This window comes from Rutilus rutilus (genome assembly GCF_951802725.1).
Source record: "Rutilus rutilus genome assembly, chromosome: 1".
NCBI lineage: Eukaryota > Metazoa > Chordata > Actinopteri > Cypriniformes > Leuciscidae > Rutilus > Rutilus rutilus.
In genome coordinates this window covers 20,611,584-20,633,841 of record NC_140209.1, presented here as the reverse complement: position 1 = coordinate 20,633,841, position 22,258 = coordinate 20,611,584, and the positions used below count along the sequence as shown (strand labels likewise).

At 39.2% G+C, this 22,258-nt stretch overlaps 2 protein-coding genes across 2 annotated transcripts; both read right to left on the bottom strand.

Moving 5' to 3' along the window:
• Positions 1-6,022: 6,022 nt before the first annotated feature.
• Positions 6,023-11,563, bottom strand: LOC311304295 (H-2 class I histocompatibility antigen, Q10 alpha chain-like; the record flags this gene model as incomplete). Its single annotated transcript, XM_084431236.1, has 7 exons — positions 6,023-6,279; positions 6,666-6,797; positions 6,940-7,221; positions 7,300-7,591; positions 7,679-7,947; positions 9,484-9,500; positions 11,115-11,563. The coding sequence occupies 7 exons, from the start codon at positions 11,561-11,563 to the stop codon at positions 6,137-6,139; spliced, it is 1,584 nt and encodes a 527-aa protein (XP_084287362.1). The 3' UTR covers positions 6,023-6,136.
• Positions 11,564-17,696: 6,133 nt separating this feature from the next.
• On the bottom strand, positions 17,697-19,024 carry LOC311301134 (endonuclease domain-containing 1 protein-like). The gene is made up of 2 exons (XM_084426009.1): positions 18,615-19,024; positions 17,697-18,447 (listed from the first exon to the last, which is right to left on the bottom strand). The coding sequence occupies exons 1-2, from the start codon at positions 18,921-18,923 to the stop codon at positions 17,836-17,838; spliced, it is 921 nt and encodes a 306-aa protein (XP_084282135.1). The 5' UTR covers positions 18,924-19,024; the 3' UTR covers positions 17,697-17,835.
• Between the last annotated feature and the right edge of the window lie 3,234 nt (positions 19,025-22,258).

The following is a 22,258-nucleotide window of genomic DNA, read 5'->3' as shown; positions in this document are numbered from 1 at the left end:
TAAATTATCAACAATTGTGTTGTTTGATTTAATAATCATTGTTTAAAATGTGATAACTGATAACTGATAACTGGAGACACATACAAAAGTCTGATGCTGTAGCTCAAACAGTAGAGCGTTGACGCTTGGAACATAAGATCATGAGTTCGATTCCCAGGTAAAACAAGAAGTGTGTGTGTGTGTGTGTGTGTGTGTGTGTGTGTGTGTGTGTGTGTGTGTGTGGGAAAAGCCACTGTTTTGTTTGAGAGCACTGAGCGCAATTATTGTTTGAAAAAGACATATCTAATAAAACACACAATCCACAGCAAGCCGACCCCGTCTCCTTCCTTCTTCCCACAAACAAACTTTTGTGGACGGACGTCAACATTAGACGTGCGGAAGACGTAGAAAAAAGACGTCGCCTGGCGTTACAAAACAACCCCTTCAATGGACCAAATTTGGACGTCCAAAAATTACATGAAAATGATGTCACTACGACGTCACATTGCGCAGTGGGTATACTATTCCTTTATGTATTATTCTGTATTGTGTAAGAAATGTGACACTATCTTCATATGATTTCTTTTGTGAGATTGTTGTAAGCTCCAATTTCATCTTAATTTTCTTGAGGTTGTAAATTAACATATTTCTTTCATTACTAAATATAGGGCAGATCAATATAGGCTAACATGCTCTAAAGTTTCCTTTTGATTACAATTTTCACACTTTCCTGTCTCATGTTTCCCTATTGTCTTCAATGTACCATTAAGTGAGTATGCCCAAATCTAAGTCTTGATATTATTGTTTATTTCTCCTTTATTCCGCATGTGTGTGATGCGTGATGACGTGCAACACAGACGCGCAGCGCAAAAACACTACGAGGCCCAGAGAGAAGGAAATGAAAAGTGGAATAAAGTCGTTATTTTTGTTGGTTTTTGCGCACAAAAAGTATTCTCGTCGCTTGATATACATAAGATTGAGCCACTGGAGTCACTTGGACTATACTAACGATCTCTTTAATAACTTTTCTGGGCCAGCAAGTTTCGGACACAATAGCAGCCTATGGAGGATTCAGATATGGCTCAGATTTCATCAAAAATATCTTAATTTGTGTTCCGAAGATGAACGAAGGTCTTACGCGGTTGGAACAACATGAGGGTGAGTAATTACTGACAGAATTTTCATTTTTGGGTGAACTAACCCTTTAACTGAACATGTGTTCAAGACTGTTGCGACCGCTAGGGGTCAGCAGTGACAGGACAATTAAAGAGATTACGAGAGACATGCCAAGAAGAAATACTTTTTATTTTCAAAAGTTTAGCATGAGGAGCAGACAAGGACAAAATAACAAACAAAAACAATATTTTCCTCTACAATTCCTAAAACAAAAATAAAGAAAATTAAAAACAATTTAAACTTACCTACCTCCTTAAACCAAAAAAACAATGTGAAAAGATAGATATACAAAAATAAAATGGCGTCAAACCCATTACTCCCTTTAGATTACAAGAGTCTGCCGCAAACAAATAGAATCCAATATCGTAGATCAATCAGGTCAGTTAACAACAATTATCACAGGTCCAAAATCACAAACTCAAAATAATCGCTCACAGCACAAAAGCTATAATCACTGCGAATCCGTGATTTACAGTGAATTTAGAACTAAAACACAGATTCAAGGAGCTTATTGCTTTTATAAAACTGTTACTCCATAAATATATTCATTTTAATATTTATTTCATTCGTAAAATAAACACCAGCAACAAAAAATACAACGTTATAACACATTTATACTACAGGGCCGTTGAATACTTGAATCTGATTGGTTGACGAACGTTCTAAGGTGTGCATTATTTTCAGGGAAACGACCAGCTAAAGTAGTTCCAGGCAGGTTTTGACCACATTACAGTTCTATATCACTTCGCGTAGTTAACGGCAATAACGGAAAATAGGATACAATTCATAACAAGAAAAAGCATTTAGCCGCATGCGCTTGATCTGGAATTTTCAATGTCTAGCTTCACAATCAATAGAAACATGCAGTTTAATTTGAATAAAGTATGTAGTCCTATCTATAATCAATAGAAAATTAAAATGAATAGGCTAAATAAATGGATAGTCCTGCAGCACAGATTATTATTGCAGATAATATAACAAATAAATAATTATTGATAGGCCTACTTGTTAAAAGGGCTTTGTGTTTCATTTATTTGGCTAGTCTGTCATCTGTCAATAATAGAAAAAAAAGTGAATTCGAATTAATTAAAAGGAATTGAATTAATAAATAAATAATAATAATATTGACGCACATGCTTTTCTGTCTCATTATTGCAACATCTCTCTCTCTCTAATAACTGCATTAATAACTGGGGACACACTTTAAGGCCGGTTATAAATGTAATTTGATACTTATGACTGATCATGCCCAAATGCGCGTTCAGTCTGTGTTCAAAGTCGGTGTTTAAAATCTGCTGCAGTCGATGAAAACAGTCAGAGAATGTGTCAGCTAGTCGTGTGTCCCCAGCATGAGTCTGCTATCAGTGGCTCAATGCGTAAGAAATTAGTCCTACATACAAGAGCGTTTTAATGACAAAAACTTTACAAACGTCTTGAAATACATAATCTGAACAATGAGGTGTGGTAACTGTAGTATAAGCGGAATAATTGACTTCAGGCCGTTGAATTATTAGAAAAATAATGCACACCCGAGGTGAACGGCCACTCCGCTTCGCGTCGTGACCGCATTACCACCTCGGGTGTGCATTATTTTCCTAATAATTCAACGGCCTGTCGTCAATTATTCCTTACTTATTCCTTGGCCAAGCAATGTAGTTTCAAAGAGGTTGCTAAGCAACACATGCAGCAACAAAGAGTCACAAACGGCAGTTGCGCAGTAACACTAATGTAACACGTCACAGGTGTGTGTTTGTTGAACCATTTACAACGGCCTTCAGAATCAAGGACTGGAACTATCTGTTTTATAATCTCAAATAATCACTCACAATCTCTCTGATATGACACATAAGACTAGACAAAACAACGACGATACAAAGTAACGGCAAAGAGGTCACGATCAACAATGGCACAATATTGGCCCTCTTTGAGTGTTTGGGCGGTCCTTATCTCTGGATCAGGCGTGGAGGAGATCTAATCACAGCCTACTAATTATCACAAGATACACACACCTGTAACACAGACAAGCACAAGCACAGAGACAATAATACACAGGACAGAATGAAATCAATGAGCAAATGACTCAGGCTCCTAACAAAGAATACATTCTATAATAACTCAATGAACACATTGTGAACTTCTTCAGCCCATTGATATTAACATTTTCTTCTTCTTCTTCTTCTTTTTTTTTTACAATTCTCTCTCCAAAATAAATAAATAAATAAATCACAGAAGACATGTTAATAAACAGCAAACTATGATCCATCATATTTATTAAAATATGCAAATACACAGGCCTGTGCCTCTACAGCTACTTAACTGTGTTGTTTTCCTATTGTTTCTGTGATAGGATCAAACAGTCAAACATCTACAGAGTTTATTCCTTTCAGTCTGATATAATCAGACAACTTCTCAGGCAATCATCGAGCCCAGGGGTGCCCAACCCTGCTCCTGCCGATCGACTGTCCTACACAGTTTAACTCCAACCCTAATCAAGCACACCTGAAGCAACCAATTAACGTCTTCAGGATCACTTGAAAATGAAAGGCAGGTGTGTTTGATTAGGGTTGGACATGAACTGTGCAGGACAGTCGATCGGCAGGAGCAGGATTGGGCACCCCTGGGCTAGCCCTTTGGGGTCTGTCCCGTTTTGGTGTGTTTGGCGAATCTGCTTCAGATTACTTTAATGATGTCACTACTGCCTTTCTGAGGCTTGGAAGTGGTAGTTGCATAAACTGAGTTTCATTAAAAAGATCTTCATTTGTGTCACCATATTATAAAACTCATGGCTCCCAGCATGCATTGCGGCATGATGCATGTGTCACCGCTGTTGAGATTTATTTGCTGATTCTTGATGTCAGTATGTGTCTAAAGACTGTTTTTCACATAACATTAAAAAAATTAAGTTGCTGCAGAAAAAACAGCCAGGCAAAAGCAATCAAAGTGGAAACTTCCTTCATGGCTCAGTTATCCGGGATTGGGATGGTGGAAGGAGCAGAAGATCAGAGATCATGAAGAGCTCTACTGGTGTCCTGGAGGGAACTGATTTACCTAATGTGTCAGCAACATTAGCGTTAGCATCCAAGAAAACAGTGCAGCAAGCATTGAAGACAAAAAAATGGGCTCCTCTGTTCCTCTGTACCGCTCCGCCATAATACTGATAGTGTCGATATTGACCAATATCACATCTATATCAGGGCTTGATCTGTTGCAGTGTTGACTGTGCAGTAACACTGGATTGGGAGTCCTGAAACACAGACATAAACAGCTACATCATGACAATTGAAATCTATCGACCCTTCTGTGCACTTGATGCGATATCACACAATTTAATTTAAAGATAATAAATAACACATTCATAACAGTTTCTACAATATTTACTTTACATATTTATTACATTTAATTAAAATGTAAATATTTCCTAAATGTGTTAGAACACTGAACTCTGCAATCCAGGAACAGGATTGGTCACACTTAACTCGGAACGTCTGTCAACCAATCAGAATCAAGCATTCAGCAGACCCCTGGTATAAAATAAAGTTACCTCATTAGTTCACATTTCAAGCGTCTTTTGGCACATCCTTAGATGTACTGTCACTGGTTATCTCCAGTTTTGTGAGATCACCTATCAAATGGAGATGCAAAAAACAACAAAATTTGGACACTGAACATTTTAATCAAAATTAATATGTGTATTTATAGAAACTTTGAGAAGCAGAAAAGCAGCATGTGTGTCAAACAAAGCTGAATACTGATGAGGCTCTGCACGTTCTTGCTGTGTGTGTGATGAGATTCATGATGAGACCAGTTTGGACTCCAGGCATTTAGCGATGCTTTATTAAAATAGCAACCCCAAATCCAGGAGAGATGGGGCATTTTGTAAAATGCAATAAAATCAAGAATCAGTGATTTGCCAACCAGAGACCATTAATATCAAAATGTGATTATTTTTACAAAAACACACTTATGTTGGTCAGTGAAAACTTTGGGAAATATTTTCTTTGTACTGTAGTCAGTTAAATAAAGGTGCAAGAGTATTAGCAAATCACAGATTCTTGATTTTATTGCATTTTACAAAATGTCTCATCTTTTCTGGATTTGGGGTTGTACGTGAATAAGAGGCATATTCACCAGATTCAGCCGGATCGCTGTTCTCATGTCCTGTTGTTGTCATAAGACCTGTAAAACACATATTCAAGTTTAGCCATTCATCCCGCATCAGAGATTTTGAACTGTGACACTGACATAATTTGTTGCAAAGGATGGCATAAACAAAGATGATCAGATGATATAGTTTTTTAGCTCCATAAAGTAGAATAATTCACTAATCTTATCACTGACCAAAATAAATTGGATATTGAAACATTTTAACCAATATTATTGGTTAGTTTTTGCTATTAGTACTTTTGATCATTTATGAGATTAACCAGTCATTTTTCTTTATGATAACTAAATCTATTTCATTTGAAACAAAGTATGTGCTTTAGCAAAATACTGTTTAAAGACCACAATCTCACATAAAAAGCCAAGAGTCAAACTGACCAAGTAATGGAAACACTGATCAGAATAATGGTGACCAAACATTTTCAATAAAACATCAACATCTAAATCTCTGTTAATTTTCAAAAAGAACTGTAGATGAATGACAGAAATAAAGTCCGTCTGGTTTGTAATAAGATATATTTAATGTCTTTTAACTTCAGTTTATTTAATCTTAGGCTGTGTCTGGAAGTCAGTTGTAGTTCTTGTGTTTCTCTTTTCTTCTGTAATTCTGCTCGTTATCATCGGTGTCTTCAATGTAGGCAATAAAAAAAATATAGTGTTCTTAATTCATCTTTGATATCTGTCTCTTATTCAGATTTTTTTGATAAATTTTTACTTCATATGTTATATGCAATTTGCAGTTACTCATTTTAAATGGTTTACTTTTAATGAATTCATTTAATCTAATTTCTTATTTGTTGAATTAAAGGCATGTTCTGAGTCAGATGAGTTGGTATCTGTTTGACTGTGTCATTGTGTCAAAGTCAAAATAAACTGTGCATAAGAGTGAACAGATTTTTGGATTAGAAGTACCTGTGCTTAGAAGATCTTCTTCAGGCTCTCGTTCGTTTCTGCTTCTGAGAACTAAACAGCATGACAGATAAATACATTTTTGAATATTCTTTGCTCTCTAAAATGATGGATGTAATATATAAAATATCTAAAACAAGTCCATATTCTGATCTTATATTTGTCCAAGCTTATTTGAGTCAAATAGTATGAAATGCCCATGAGAAGGACACAATACTAGAAATGTAAAAATTAAGACATGACCATCAATCAATTAAATACTCAGTGGGCCAACAATAAACGGTTACATTTCTGTGTTGCATCCTCCATCCTTTTGACTTTTCAGTGTCAAATCTCTATTATTGGCCCATTTTACCAGTAGAAAAGAAATTAAGTATTATTCCTTTACTACACAAAACCAAAAACAAGAATGCGTGGATCATCATTCCATCACTACTCACCAACAATCTTTTTCTTCTTTAAGATGCAACTAATTAAAGCAAAAACTGTCATCATAAGCCCAGCGCCAATCACAACTCCAGTGAAACTTATGGTCTTCTGTGGCTGGGGGTCAGAGTCACTGTATTTACGATCTATACAAATGTGAAAAGTTGAAAAATAGTATTTAATCAATAAGGATATCACAAACAAAAACAATATAAGTTTTCAATTATTTTTTGTTTCAATAGCCTATCAGGTGATATTTATGTCTCAAAGTGTAAATGCTTTCATTACCCAAATTAAAAATAATTGGTTCTTTGATGCTCTTGTGGGACACAAAACAATCATATTCATCTCTTTCATCCTCTTTGATCTCCACACTCTTCCTCAGCTGATAGGATCCATCATGGTTTGGTCTGATTCCTGTGGATTCAATCTGATCTTCAGGCAGAGATGTGCGATATTTCCTAATGGTCAACATCACATCTTTGGGGTAAAAGCCGGTGGCCAGACAGGTCAGTTTCAGCTTGGTTTTGTCACTGGACTTTTTAGCAAAAACGTGATCCTTCGGAGGAGCTGAAATTGTAATCAGTCAGGTCTCTCTCTATAACCGCTGCAGATATGGTATCAACAAATACAAACACGTTTACTCACAAGTTTTTCTGAGCTCCTCGTCTCCATATTCTCTGAATTTGTTGAGCCACTCCACACACTCTTTCTCCAGGTAGTCTTTGGTGTTTTGGTTTAGGATTGGCATATCATCCCACTTTCTCTTGGTTGGTAGAGCTGCCGGAACTGGGGCGACCCAATGATACTCTCTATCATCAAATGACAGGAAGTTTTCTCCATCATAACTGAACTCATAAATGCCTTTGAGAAACTTCACTTCATCTCCATGCTGCTCAGTTTCACAACCAGTTCTCCACTGAAGAACATGAAGATCTGAAATGGACAGAAAAAAAAGTATGTTAGATGATAAATCAAATGATCATGTGTAAAAGCAGTTTAAACGGTATTAATGTTTCTCTCCTGATTCTTTGTGTCTCATGCGGTCCATCAGAGTCTGGACGCTTACATTAAACCACTGTTCTTTGCTCTTTCTCGTCTGAGTGCCTTTTTCCCAGTAATCCTCCTGCATTTTCTCTTTCATCCATTGCTGTTTAGGAATCTTTCTATTTTTTTTACTATTGTAATAGTCGATCTGTGTGTCGTCTAGCAGACCCATAGCAGTGAATTCATAGATGCCCGGCAGATCCACAGGTTTGGACAAACCAGTGTAAATGTAATACAGCGAGTGTCTCTCTGCAATTGAACGCAATAACAATAAGGAAATTACTGTTCACTTCAGTTAGGGCTGGGCGATAAAACGATAATGATAATTATAGCGATATAATTTGTTCTCGATTATATCAAGAGTTCAATAAATGTTCGATAATGTTTATGCGCCAAAAGCGGAACGAAACTCATTTGAACCGCAGTCTTGATATAATATCCCCCATTAGCACATGCAGAAACTAAGAAATTAATTTTCCAATAAAGATATTTATTTTGTTAAGGAAAAATGACAAATGTTTGAATGTTCTACCTCAGATTTGTGAAATGTTCACCTGTTTGGCAAGTGTTTGTCATGATATGTGCTGACAATAAAGAGTAGTTTAAAACCACAACGCTCTGGTTTCTACAACTTTCACTTAGGAGCAAAAATCTGCATTAAAACTTCAAAGAAATAAAGATTTTTTACATTTATCGTGATAATTATCGATATCAACTGATATAAAACAATTATTGTGTTAAATATGTTTGGCCATATTGCCCAGCCCTAACTTCAGTGTAAATGTGATAAAAGTGTTGTGTTCCTGAAAGAGAGAGCTGCTAAAACATCAGAACACTCCTGATAGTCTCAAAACATTTCAGTTACATAAAGACACAAATAGACTAAATCTATTGCAATTATATATAAAGCAAGGCCTACAATTCTCTGAGCGACACATTAGACAAAATCCCAAATCTTAAACAATCCTAATGGGATCAAACAAGATCCTGTTGGATAAACTAAAATTAAATATTTTTTTTCAGGTTATTTTGTCAGCACGATAATTCAGTAGACCTTAATCTTTAGATAAATTAAAGGCTGCTAAAAAGTAATCCTGTTGAACCTCTAAATTTGCATGATGTTTTAAGATGACAAAACTTGAATATTTTAGTCGTAAATATGTATGTACATACTTTTATATTTCATATACAATGTTAGCATAAGTTTGTACTCAAATTTCAGTTCTGTCGTTACAGAGGTCAGGAAGTCTGAACAGGAAGCGTGCACATGTTACTTTGACTTTGGTTATCTGAGTAAAAATGCATCATTTACCTGCTTGAAGTGAAGATAAAGTCTCAGCAAGAAGCAAAACACAAAGCACAGGGAAGATTTTCGAAACTCGTGATAATAACTGAAAAGCCATGTGTGCTCTTTACTGAGGTCTACACATTTCTTCCTCTTTACATACCTGTCACGGAACGCACACAAACAGGTAGGTAAGATCCAATAGCAATTTATTAGGGTAATCCGTAATCGTAATCCAAGTCAGGCAAAAGGTCAAAATCCAACAAAGGCAGTCCAGAAAAACACAAAACAATACAGGTATGGAAACATGGAAGTGCGCTGACATCAAACAAGGACTCCGTGACAAACACTGAAACAACCAGGGTATATATACACACACAGAACTAACAATGAAACAGGGAACAGCTGGGAACAATGATGACATGGAACAGCTGAACACAATGAACACTCAGTGACAGACAGGAATTGTGGGGAATGCAGTTCATGAATGTGGATGACACCGTGGGGAAGAGGACCTCTAGTGGACACCAGGAATACACAAACCAGACACTGTGACATAACCCCCCCTCTACGGAGCGGCTACCAGACGCTCCAAGAACACACTACAAAACAAAACAAAAAGTCCAGGAGGGAGGTGGACTGGTGGAGGATCAGGGGGAGGGATGGGGGGCCAGGTCCATGAAGGGGAACAGGAACAGAGGATGACGGTTTAGCCAGCTGCCAGGGCGAAACAGACAGTCCATCGGACGGCCAGGATGAAGCAGACGGCCCATCGGGCGGCCAGGGCGGAGACTTTCCTTCAGGCGGCCAAGGCAGAGCAGACCATTCATCGGGCGGCCAGGGCGGAGCAGATCGTCCATCGGGCGGCCAGGGTGGAGACTTTCCCTCGGGCGGCCACGGCGGTGAAGACCCCTCGGGCGGCCACGGCGGTGAAGACCCCTCGGGCGGCCACGGCGGTGAAGACCCCTCGGGCGGCCACGGCGGTGAAGACCCCTCGGGCGGCCAGGGCAGTGAAGACCCCTCGGGCGGCCAGGGCAGTGAAGACCCCTCGGGCGGCCAGGGCAGTGAAGACCCCTCGGGCGGCCAGGGCAGTGAAGACCCCTCGGGCGGCCACGGCACAGGAACTGGAACAGACACCAATGGCTCAGGAACTGGAACTGGCACCAACGGCTCAGGCACTGGAACTGGCACTGGAGCTGGTACCACCCGCTCAGGCACTGGAACTGGCACCACCGGCTCGGGCACTGGAACTACTGGAACTGGCACCACCGGCTCGGGCACTGGAACTGGCACCACCGGCTCGGGCACTGGAACTGGCACCACCGGCTCGGGCACTGGAACTGGCACCACCGGCTCGGGCACTGGAACTGGCACCACCGGCTCGGGCACTGGAACTGGCACCACAGGCTCAGGTTCAGGAACAGACACAGACACAGACACAAATACAGACACAAACACAGACACAGGCTCAGGAACAGACACTGGCTCCGGCTCAGGAACAGACACTGGCTCCGGCTCAGGAACAGACACTGGCTCCGGCTCAGGAACAGACACTGGCTCCGGCTCAGGAACAGACACTGGCTCCGGCTCAGGAACAGACACTGGCTCCGGCTCAGGAACAGACACTGGCTCCGGCTCAGGAACAGACACTGGCTCCGGCTCAGGAACAGACACTGGCTCCGGCTCAGGAACAGACACTGGCTCCGGCTCAGGAACAGACACTGGCTCCGGCTCAGGAACAGACACTGGCTCCGGCTCAGGAACAGACACTGGCTCCGGCTCAGGAACAGACACTGGCTCCGGCTCAGGAACAGACACTGGCTCCGGCTCAGGAGCAGACGCCACCGGCTCAAGTGTGTGCGTAGCCCACACACACCACATGGCTGTGGCCATAATGGCCAGTGTCGCGGTCACTGAGGGCTCAGGCTCAGGAACAGAAACAGGTTTGACGGCGGCCATCTTGTCCGGGGACACAGGCTCGGCAGGCATTACGTGAACAGGCTCGGCGGCGGCCATCTTGTCCGAAGACACAGGCTCGGCAGGCGTGACGTGAACAGGCTCGGCGGCGGCCATCTTGTCCGAAGACACAGGCTCGGCAGGCGTGACGTGAACAGTCTCTGGCTGGGCAGACGTGACAACCTCCCTGTTCTGAGGGACGGTGGATGCCTGCTTCCTCCTCCTCCGCCTACATTTGGAAGGGTGAGGTGGTGGAATGGCGGTTGGAAGCTCCAGTGTGGAAGCCATCTTGCCTGGTGACACCGGCGACGAGTCGGCCACTCCTTCTGGAAATCTAAGCCCAACTGAAATATCCCACCTGCTGCGGGAATGAAGATACCCGACAAAGCCTTCAAAGTCCAATATCTCCAGTCCCCTCATTTCCCAGGCTGGCAAGGGATCATCAAGGCAGCAATTAAAAAAATCTTTCAAAGCTGCATCACTATATCCCATGCCTCCTGAAAGAGTCAAAAATGTCTGAGCCAGACAACCCACCGTCTGGCCCTGCTGGCGTAGGACCATCAAATTCTTGACTCGTCCCCTCCTCTCCTTCTCCGTGTTGGGGGGAAGGATATGAAACCCCATAATGCTGGATCTTTAAACGACGGAGTCCTTCTGTCACGGAACGCACACAAACAGGTAGGTAAGATCCAATAGCAATTTTTTAGGGTAATCCGTAATCGTAATCCAAGTCAGGCAAAAGGTCAAAATCCAACAAAGGCAGTCCAGAAAAACACAAAACAATACAGGTATGGAAACATGGAAGTGCGCTGACATCAAACAAGGACTCCGTGACAAACACTGAAACAACCAGGGTATATATACACACACAGAACTAACAATGAAACAGGGAACAGCTGGGAACAATGATGACATGGAACAGCTGAACACAATGAACACTCAGTGACAGACAGGAATTGTGGGGAATGCAGTTCATGAATGTGGATGACACCGTGGGGAAGAGGACCTCTAGTGGACACCAGGAATACACAAACCAGACACTGTGACAATACCGGTATTTCCTTCCTTTTTCAAAGGTTAAACAGAGAGAACAGAATGATGACGTCATCCGTATCTGGGCAATAAAATACTGACAAAACTGACGCCAGTAATTTACTGTTAATTGTACGGTTCTTTACTGTAATCTACAACTGTTTTTAACTTACAGTTTATTACTATTAAGATTTCGTGAGTGTTTTTTTATCTTACACCTTTAATCCTTTCAACCCTATGCTACAAAGAGTAAAAGTAACACTGACACAGTGTTGCAATGAGAGAATTATATTAATATGTAAGTGATTGTTGATCATTAGTGATGAACATCTGCTGTGTAGAATCACTGAAGGAAACAGGGAACAACAAGAACAGAAAAAAAGAGACAACAACTACAACTGACTTCCATCCATTACACATTATTACAATTATTACTAACCAGTTTGGCTTTATTTCTGTCATACATCTACAGAAGCTCTTGTTGAAAATGAACAGATGTTTAGATATTTATGTTTAATTGAAAACGTTTGGTTTGATGTTACCATTGTTGTGATCAGTGTTTGCTTTAGTTGAGCTCTTGACCCTTGACTTAATGTTAATGTTGGGATAGCTAATGCAGGAGAAAGCTTTCAAAAGAGATGCTGAAGTGTCCTGCTTTCTTCTTGACAGGTAAGTCAATGTTACAGTCTTAATTACAAGCTTTTTTCATTGCTTGGTTGTGCACTTTATTATATAGACAGTAGAATATTTATAGTTAAAAGTTAAACAGGCTCTTTGATGAATAGCAGCTATGGAGTAAAGTAGAGAAGGCCCTAAAAACAAGGTTGTAAGTTTTGTTTGTTCAAAACTGTAACATTCCTCTGTTCGTTGTGTCAAGTTGCAGTTTGTTTGAAATAACAAACCAGTTCACCCGAAAGAAAACTCGATGAAGTGCTATTAGAGGACATCCTTACATAGCTTTTTGGTACATAACGCTACCGTAGATGCAACACGCGTTTTAAAAAAAGACGAGCTGTAGAGCACTATTCGTTTGAATGCAAAATACAATTTCACTGCTAGATGGGAGAAATTCCTACATAATGTCCCTTTACGGAATAGTTCCAACAGCAATCAGTTATAATGAGGGATTTTTAAAAAATACATCATACAAAAAACAAACAAAAACAAAAAACAGTCATTTAGACACACAGATATAAAAATATCAGCACATAAATCTCAACAATGTTGGCAATAAAAAAAGACCATTCACAAAAGACAAAGACACCTGATGAACCTCATCTTGTCTTTCTCTTGCAGCAGCAAAAGAGAATCTAATGTCATAAAATGAAGGGTCAAGCTCCCAACTAAAACAAACATTGATCACCATAATGGTGACTACAACACATTATTAGTTTCAATAAAACATCTAAACCTTAGTTAATTCTCAACAAGAACTTCTTTTCACACCTGTGGCTGAACCTGGCAGGCCGGCCTCTTCAGCGACGCTGTGGAAAACTTTGTTTCTGTTCCTCAGAGTCCAGATGTACCCACATTTTCAATAAAAGAGCAATTTCTTCCATATTCTGGGTCACAAAAGGGGGCACGGATGGCAGTGAGCGACACTTCCATGCCTTGCCACTCCCACCCATCTCTCTCATCGTCAGCGGGCAGCAGTGTGCGGCTCTGGGACGCCACCAGGCCTTCCCACACACTCTTTACCCCACCCTGGAACCAGGTAAGTGTTGCATGGCACACTCAAACTCCACCTCAGTGCCTCCCAAGCCGAGTCCCTCTGTTCCTCCTTACTGCCCCACCCCGAGTACGGCTCCTCAGTGGAAAAACTAATTTGCGACTGCTGCTCATTAAATGTACAGCAGCTGGTGCAATGATCACATGCCAATGTGCATTGGCTTGTTTAGTAACACTCAAAGTAGATTGGCTCTCGAGCGAGATCCCCATTTCGTCAGAATCACCTCTGACGTACGTCTCCATTCCCTTCTCGGGGAACGAGGGTTACCATACGTAACCGAGACATTCATGTGTTTCTCTTTTTTCAGTTCTGTTTTCTCTTCCCTTCTGTGATATTAACCAACATGCATTGTTTTCTACGGTATATTACTGTTTTGATGGAAAGTGGTATATTACTGTCAGAATTTGGCAATGTTTTTACAGTAAGATTTACAGTGAAGGCTAGCTGCGCTAGCGTGAATGGTCGCTTTCGAAACTCTCCCTGCGTCCTAATGTGCATAGTATCCATCCATCCTATATACTGTATGTGAGATTAGAATAATTATGCATCTCAATTCACCCACTTATACTACACCCTAAAAGTAACACTCTCTTTGTGAGTAGAAAGTTGAGAGTTCATGGAACTACATGCAAGCCTGTTTCTTTCATGATTATGTACCAAATATTGAAACACGGTCGCAGGGGGACATGACAGTAAAGACTGATAACAAACCGCTGGGGAATCCAATGATCATCATTTCGTTGTGGAGCGTAATTAAGAGACACGCACGTGTGGATAACCACTGCTCAAATCCAAGAGAACTTCTGAGTGTTTACAGAGCTGACGATTAAAAGGTCGGATTGTACAAAAATCAAAGTGAGTAAATGATTGATCGTTCTTACCTGCAATAATTGCTCTAGCAGGATGGAGGAGAGCATTGAAACCGCCAGGGAAAATAGATTTGATGACTGTAATTTGGCAATTGCATGGAAAAGATGGAAGGAAGAATTAAATGTTTATGAAAATCTGATTATGCTAGACAAAACAGGTGAATATAAATGTAAACTTCTACATTGCCTAATTGGAGAAAAAGGACGAGAAGTATGCCACACTCTGGGAGTTGGAACGGATGTAGAGGGTTTATTGATTGATGAAGTGATATCAAAGTTGGATGGATTTTGTGATTTCCAAGATAAGACTGTTGAAAGATAAAATTCTTCTTAATTTTTTTAGTCTGGACAAATATGTGAGTGTGTGACTGAATTAAGGACACTGGCAGGAACATGCAATTTTGGGGTGATCACAGACTCCCTCATAAGAGACCGAATCGTGTGGGACATTAGGACTTAACCCTCAGAAGGTCTAAAACCTTAAGGTGGCTACAAGGGGTCTTAACCCCTTTTAAATTTCTAAAAATCACAGCTTCATCGGAATGTTATGAAACTTGGTGACTTTTATGGCATTAGGTATGTGAATACAAAAAAAAATTGGGGTCATGATCCGAGCATGCTAAGTGGTCGTAAAAAAAAAAAAAAACACTAATGGTCTTCGGTCAAAAATGACCGACCCATAGGAAATGAATGGGAAATTTACAAAAAAAAAATTTCTCCGAATTTTTGTGTGTACAATCTACAAATCGGCCACAATCCTAAAAAAAAGTACACAGCTGTAAAGGGGTGAAACTCTACAACATCAAGAGTGTAAAAAAGACACACCCACCCACACACACTCACATACAAACACAATTTTATACACATACACACCAATAAATTTTGATTACAAAAAATCTGTTTTGAATTTTTAAAAATCACAGCTTCATCGGAATGTTACGAAACTTGGTGAAAAATTGAGGTCATGATCCGAGCATGCTAAGTAGTCATAAAACAAAGACACACTTGTGGTCTTCGGTCAAAAATGACCCCCATAGGAAATGAATGGGAAATTGACAAAAACACAAAAATTAATACACAAATAGACATGTTCATTAAATATTATTTCACATAAAGTGTTATAATTGAATGAATTGCATTTTTTGTTACAAATTCTGAATAAAAAAAATTAAAAAATAAATAAAGAACAAGCTTCTCTTTCTAACACAATGTTTAGGTTTGACTGTAATCATAATCAAAAACTAACACTTTAAATCACTATTTCTAAAAAAAATATATATCCAAAACTTGATAAGAAATAGTTTTTGAGATTGTTTAAATATATATTCAAATCCACCAAAAAAAAAAAAAAAAAAAGTAAATGTGTCCATAAACAGCTGGGGAATTCACATGCCTCTCCATAGAGAACTGTAGATGCCATCTAGTGGTTACACAATGGTTCTACGCTCTCTCTCCATGCTCTCACCAGATGGTGCTAATCTGCTTAAAACATTTTTTTTGAAGGCCTAGACTCTATATTAAACTAAAATACTGCATTAAAAAAATACAAAAAAATACATATATATATTTTTTTTTTCAATGGCAAAAATAGTCCATAAATATTGCATAAATATTAATAAATTCAATACAATTCTCTCAAAATACAAAATTAAAAAGAAAAAATATTATAGAACAAAAATAAATTGCACTGGTTTTACTGGGATGGAGGAAGTTTAATTTTTAGGTCTCCGGTCACTTCTGACCGGGAAGGCCCAGGGTGTGACTCAGAAACGAAGACCTTCTGAGGGTTAAACTGTTTAGACAGAGAAACACAGAGAAAAAGGAGAGCCCTCATGGGAATGGGTCATCATACAATTCAGATACTGTGGCCGGAAACATGAGAAGAAGAAGAGAGAGAAATGTCCAGCCTTCGGGTTTAAGAACAGCCACTCTGCAGCGGTGTGCAAAACAATGCGGACCAGCAGAAAAAAGGCAGTTTCAGCAATGGATCAGGCGGATGTGGATTCAGAAAGTGAAGATGAGAGTATAACTCTGAGCGCAGTCGGGGGAAGTGTAAGCATTGTGAAGGGAGACCCTGATCATATGTGGAGTGATTTGTTTTTCATTCCTATTGTTGACTTTTGACCCACTGAAAGAGGCTTGCTTGCGCTTTATATTTAATATGACTTTATAAAATACAGTGTGTGTTTAATAATGGTTAGGCTATAATGATAATGGATGATGTGGCTATTCTGTTGGATTCACAAAAGTAGCAATTTGTAGTTAGTGTTGTAATAGTGTCCTCTGGTGGAGAACAGAAGGAATAGTAAGAATGTGACAAAAGCATCATAATCTTGTCCTTGTTAATTCAGCGGTGCGGGAAGTAGGAAGTTGCTTTGGATTGTAAAAAGCAATGCATATTTTTGTTCATATACATTATTCAATTTTAGCGCTTGGTAATTTATTTGTAACAAACATTTTCAGTGGGGAATAAAAAAAAAATGCGGTGAACCCCCACCTCAACCTAAAACATCTTCCCACACCCCTGAATTAATCAGTCATTTACTTTAATCAAACACTGAACAATGTGTTTACATTTACAGTTTTCAAGTCTGGTGCTTCTATAGTAATAAAGGGAGACCAGGATGTTGCTTTAACATCCCATCTTGATTTAATTTTCCCACATTTGTCTGCTACACATTAAAGTTGTATTGAAATCTGAAACCTAATGTCAGCTATAAAGAATGACATAGGTAGGGTGTTTTTTATTTTTATTAATTTATTAAGTTAACTGAAAAGTTTAAAAAAATATATTCTTTTTTTTTTAAGTATTGTATTCAGTGTGAGTTTTTGAGTTCAATGCGCACCAATGATTAATATTACAGTACTTTTTCATTTGCGAGATTCATAAAACTTGAACAAAGCATCATCCAGTCGGTATTTCAGAGAAACATGAAAATCATCTCTAAGATAGGCTATTTGATGTTTTTGTTGTTGTTTAGCTTGGCAGCAAAAATAACAAAATATCTGTTCAGACTTTTGTCTAGCTTCTGTTTCAGTTAAAGAAAGAAAGATAAAAAAAAAAAAAATCAATGACCTTAATGTGCTTTTCATGTTCAATAAATAAACAACACTACAGACTGATTTTGATTATAAGCATTTATTCTGAAAGCATTTATTTGTTTCGCATTACATAGTGATCAAAGAAACAACAGGGTCAGAAATCTGTCACCATTATTCTTTCATGCCACCTTCACATTTAGACAAGCTGAGCATTATTTTAGAGATCATTTAGCTTCATAACCAGGTATAAAATCATGCAGGAAATGATGTAAGAACAGCCGTCTTGGCTGATCATGTTTCACGTAACTGTAACAGATTTCGTTGAAGAGTGAGGATTGTTTAAATTTGTCCCACAGCAATTCCTCCAATTTCTCCAGTTTTATTTCAGGGATTGGGTTTTTCAGATCTGTGTTTACAGCCCAGTGAGCCTGGGATTCCCATGCTTTAGTATTAGTATTAAAGCAGCAGAATGCGGTCCACATGTGTGAGGGAATGTAAACTCTTTCATTCAAGCGTGTGTTGCCAGGCACAGCTCCTGTCAGCACATAGGCCAAGATATTAGCAGCGTTGTTTTCGTCACGGCAGTTAGTCTTCATGAAACCTCTAACCTTTTGCTCCATATCTCTCCATTTACCACTATTAAATTTAATATTCTGTGGGACAGTATTGGTCAGTGTGTATGTAGATTTAGCAGTGATTTCATCAGGTGCGTGGCCGTTGGGAAATAAGTGACCACGATTCCATTTCGGTTCATCCTTTTCTTCCTCTTTCCAGTAGTCTTCATCTACAGCCTGATATGCACCTGGTCGAGCCATCCTGCCATCTAAAGGTTCAAGCTACAGAAGAGGTAATGAACAAAGAAAAAGAGATTTATAGTCATTAAAACTCTCAGAGAACTAAACGAAATAATTCATTACTACTAACTATTATGAGTAGAAAAGTAAATCAGATCAATAATGAGATTTCAATTATAACTGTAATAATCCACCATGAGAAACATTACCTGTGGCTCGATCATCCAGGGAATATGTGGTGGTTTGTCATTAACCGCAGTAAATTTGTAAGCTGAGAAAAGAGGGATCTTCATGTTTATGTCATACAGAGTTGCAAATCTGTATTTGTCCTCATACTTCTGACAGATTAGTTTGTAGCGGTTATTATCCAGCGAGGTTGAATCTTTCAGAACGTCTTTAATAAAAGGAGGCTCTTCTTTTAAAAAAAAACTGCTGCATGTACTGAATGAATCAACAACTTCAGTCACGATGAACGGAAAACCCAACACCAGCAACATGGCAGTGACAGACAGATGCATCTTCACTTGAACCGAATCACAAGCCAAAGATAAAGCTGAAGTGGTGGTAGCTGTTCCACAGAAACGTCTCACAGAAACGTCTCAAACTCGAGCCTCAATGCACTTAAAGTTTCCTCATACGCGTTTATATAGTGTTGCAATAGAGACCACGCCTACACACATGGCCATATAGAGGATTCGGGGCCCTCTGAAAATATACTGATGTGGGCCCCCACCACCCTCCACCAATATCATATACTGTACAATAGATGAGTATGGAGGCCCACATATAACAGAAGATGGTGATGTTGTTGTTGTTGTAAAACCTTTATTTTAAAAGTTAAATGCTGGGGCGCACCTACCCAGTGTCAGATGGGTATGCAGCAACAATTTTGGTATGCAGCACCCTTTGTGTGATAGTTAACAGATGAATTAAGTACAAAATTGTAATTTATTAATAAAATTGAACTATACTTCACAGTGATGAATCCACTGCTGAGTGGACCTCTGTCCCTCTTGGGGGGTTCGGGGGCATGCTCCCCCGTAAGAAAATTTTGTGCTTTTTAATGTTGAATTCATCAATCTGGTGCACTTTGAGAGTTCAAAATTAAAAGCTCCAACCCATATTCAGTGTGCAAATTAAACAAAGAAAAATTCAAACCTTTTTTAGTTACAGTGTCTGTCTAGTGTTTACATTAGGCTACACTACTACATAAGTAAGGGATAATCCACGGCTAGCCATGCATTAACTGATTTGATTGCACGCGAAGCGGAGGGTGGTTGCATCTACGAAGTGCATTACAATTCTTTAATGCATGGCTAGCCGTGGATTATCCCGCTTATACCTTGGTTATTTGCCACGTTAAAAACAAGTTAAAGCTGTAACTGATGTTTACAGTGTAATTTTTTAACAGACGTGTAAAAATGACGGTTATTTTCTTAAATTACGGGTCGTTAGTTCTAGCACTCCGTCCGCTTTAAATAAAGTAGAGCGATCGGATTGCTTTTATTTGAATGAATTATCACATTTATTTAAATTCATTATTAAAAGAGAGAGACAGAGATCTGAAAGAGAAGGAACATAGAGAGAGAGAGAGAGAGAGAGAGAGAGAGAGAGAGAGAGAGAGAGAGATGCGTGCACGAGTTACCTGTGTGCGTCTCTTCTTTAAAGTCTAGCAGCTACAGTCCCCTCGTTGCTTAAGCATATAGCTAAATTAATGATTCTTTGATGGATTTATTAAAATTATTTATGAATGACAGGCAACACTGACAGTGACAAGGCAATCTTTATTTGAACTAATCATGTCATTTATTTACTTTGTGCCGCTTTTTGTCATTCAACGTCTTCTCCAAGTCTTCTATTTCGTCTTGTTCCTGGGCCCATTTCTCAAAATTGCCATATTCACCATACAAATTAAACGATATGCAAAAATCATCCATTTAGCCTACCTAAATAAACGATTTCGTGTCTCTCACTCTGCTTGCAAGTGTAACTGTGTTACTATGGTTACCAATGTTTATAGTAGCGGATTCATTTTGAACTGTAATCAAACTGACTGGAACTACCTGTGCATTAAACGGTTTTACTGCACACCTTCCAGCCAATCAGAATCGAGTATTTAAACAGCCCATGGTATAATAATAGTTATAATAACTTTTTTTTTGACCAATGCATTACAAAGGCACTAACCCAGCGGCGCCAATAAAGCAAAACAAAACTAAACGAATGGGCCGCCGATGTACGAGTTTTATGGGCCGTTAAGACAAAGACAAAAAAATAGCCTATTAGATGTATCGGCCCAAAATCACGTCGGCCCACCGTGGATCTCCTATATGCGTGGACGTCACACTTTAAATCCTACCTGTTGCCTTTGACCATTCACTTATTTCAATTCAAATCAATTGACATGCCATCTCCTTTTCCCTCTATCTTTTTCTATTTTTAGTCCCGACAGCTTTTTTGCTTTATCGATCTTTTTCGACTCGTAAAGTTACCTGCTCGCTCAGCGCTCACGGCACCCCCGTCTGCTCGCGATATTGATGTTTTTTTTTCCTCATCATCAGTCTGTTATAATTCATCAATCAAAAAGTAAACATTTAGAAATTTACAAGAATATAGTCATATTTAAAAAATAAAATAATTTATTGTCTTATTTCTTTAATAAAGATAATATAACTGGTAATATATTATTAAATAAAGATTATACATGTATTCATCCAAGTGCAGTGTGTTGTGTTCGTGTTTTCTTGATGTAATAAATACATCATCAGCCGGCAGGTCAGGTGCATAATGAAATGCGTCGTGACTCGTGTACATTTTTTAACTCTATTTACAATAGTGTAAAAGACAGGGATTTTGACCACGTAATCATTCGGTGGATTGTACTGCGCACCGATAATGAAGCGTGACAGGACTGGCAGACTGTAGACGGTAGTTTTCTTATTCCCAGCGAAATAACAATACAACCTGTCTTTAAGAACGTCTTGATCGACTGGGATACAACAACTCTCCAGGCCTCCCTCTCCTTCTGTTCATGGCGTTTCTGATATCCTAATTTATGTTTTCTTTTCCCCGACATTTTGTCAGTCAGTCTCCTGCTCTTCCACCAAGTTCATCGTTAACTTCAGGCACTGCCGCCTCAACTCTGATTGGTTCTGTTCTCGAGCTGGGGTGGAACTTACAATTTTATTGGGTCCATCTGATGTTTTGTCACTGACTGAATAATTAATACTTTAGATCGGACTAAACCATTTTTAGGGAGGTAAGAGAAGCAGATATTTGGAGACTTATTTAACCAAATTGCATGATTTTGTGGTTGGCATTTAAATCTCAGGCATACAACTAATATAAATATTAAAATTATTCATACAACCTATATAATATAACTGCTGGATTTTGTCACCACCTTTCACCCCACTAGACAGCCTACACACATTCATAATTATGAACTCAACTCCCAACAAGTGTATAAGAGGCAGGCATTTTTTATTAAAGAACTATGGAACATGAATTCACAGTAATCAATAAATATACAATGTTTAATGTTAAAAAACAGATTGCTATTACACCAAATCCCTGAATTAAAAATTAATCAGTGACTTTATATATGTGCCCCTCAATGAAAATGTTTTATTCCAAAGCTATTTTTTGATAGCCTGGGTTTCCCCATGCTGCCTTGAGCGCAGCGCGATTTTATTCACGCTGCTAGGCAGTCTGGATCATAGATATCATATAAAGGCTAGATGTCTCGTCCGCGCTGCTGGCCAATGGAGCTCGACATCCGCACACGGCGGCCATCTTAAGACAGGGTGCTCGCTCACTCATAACATGGTGCATGTACTTTTAAATAACCATA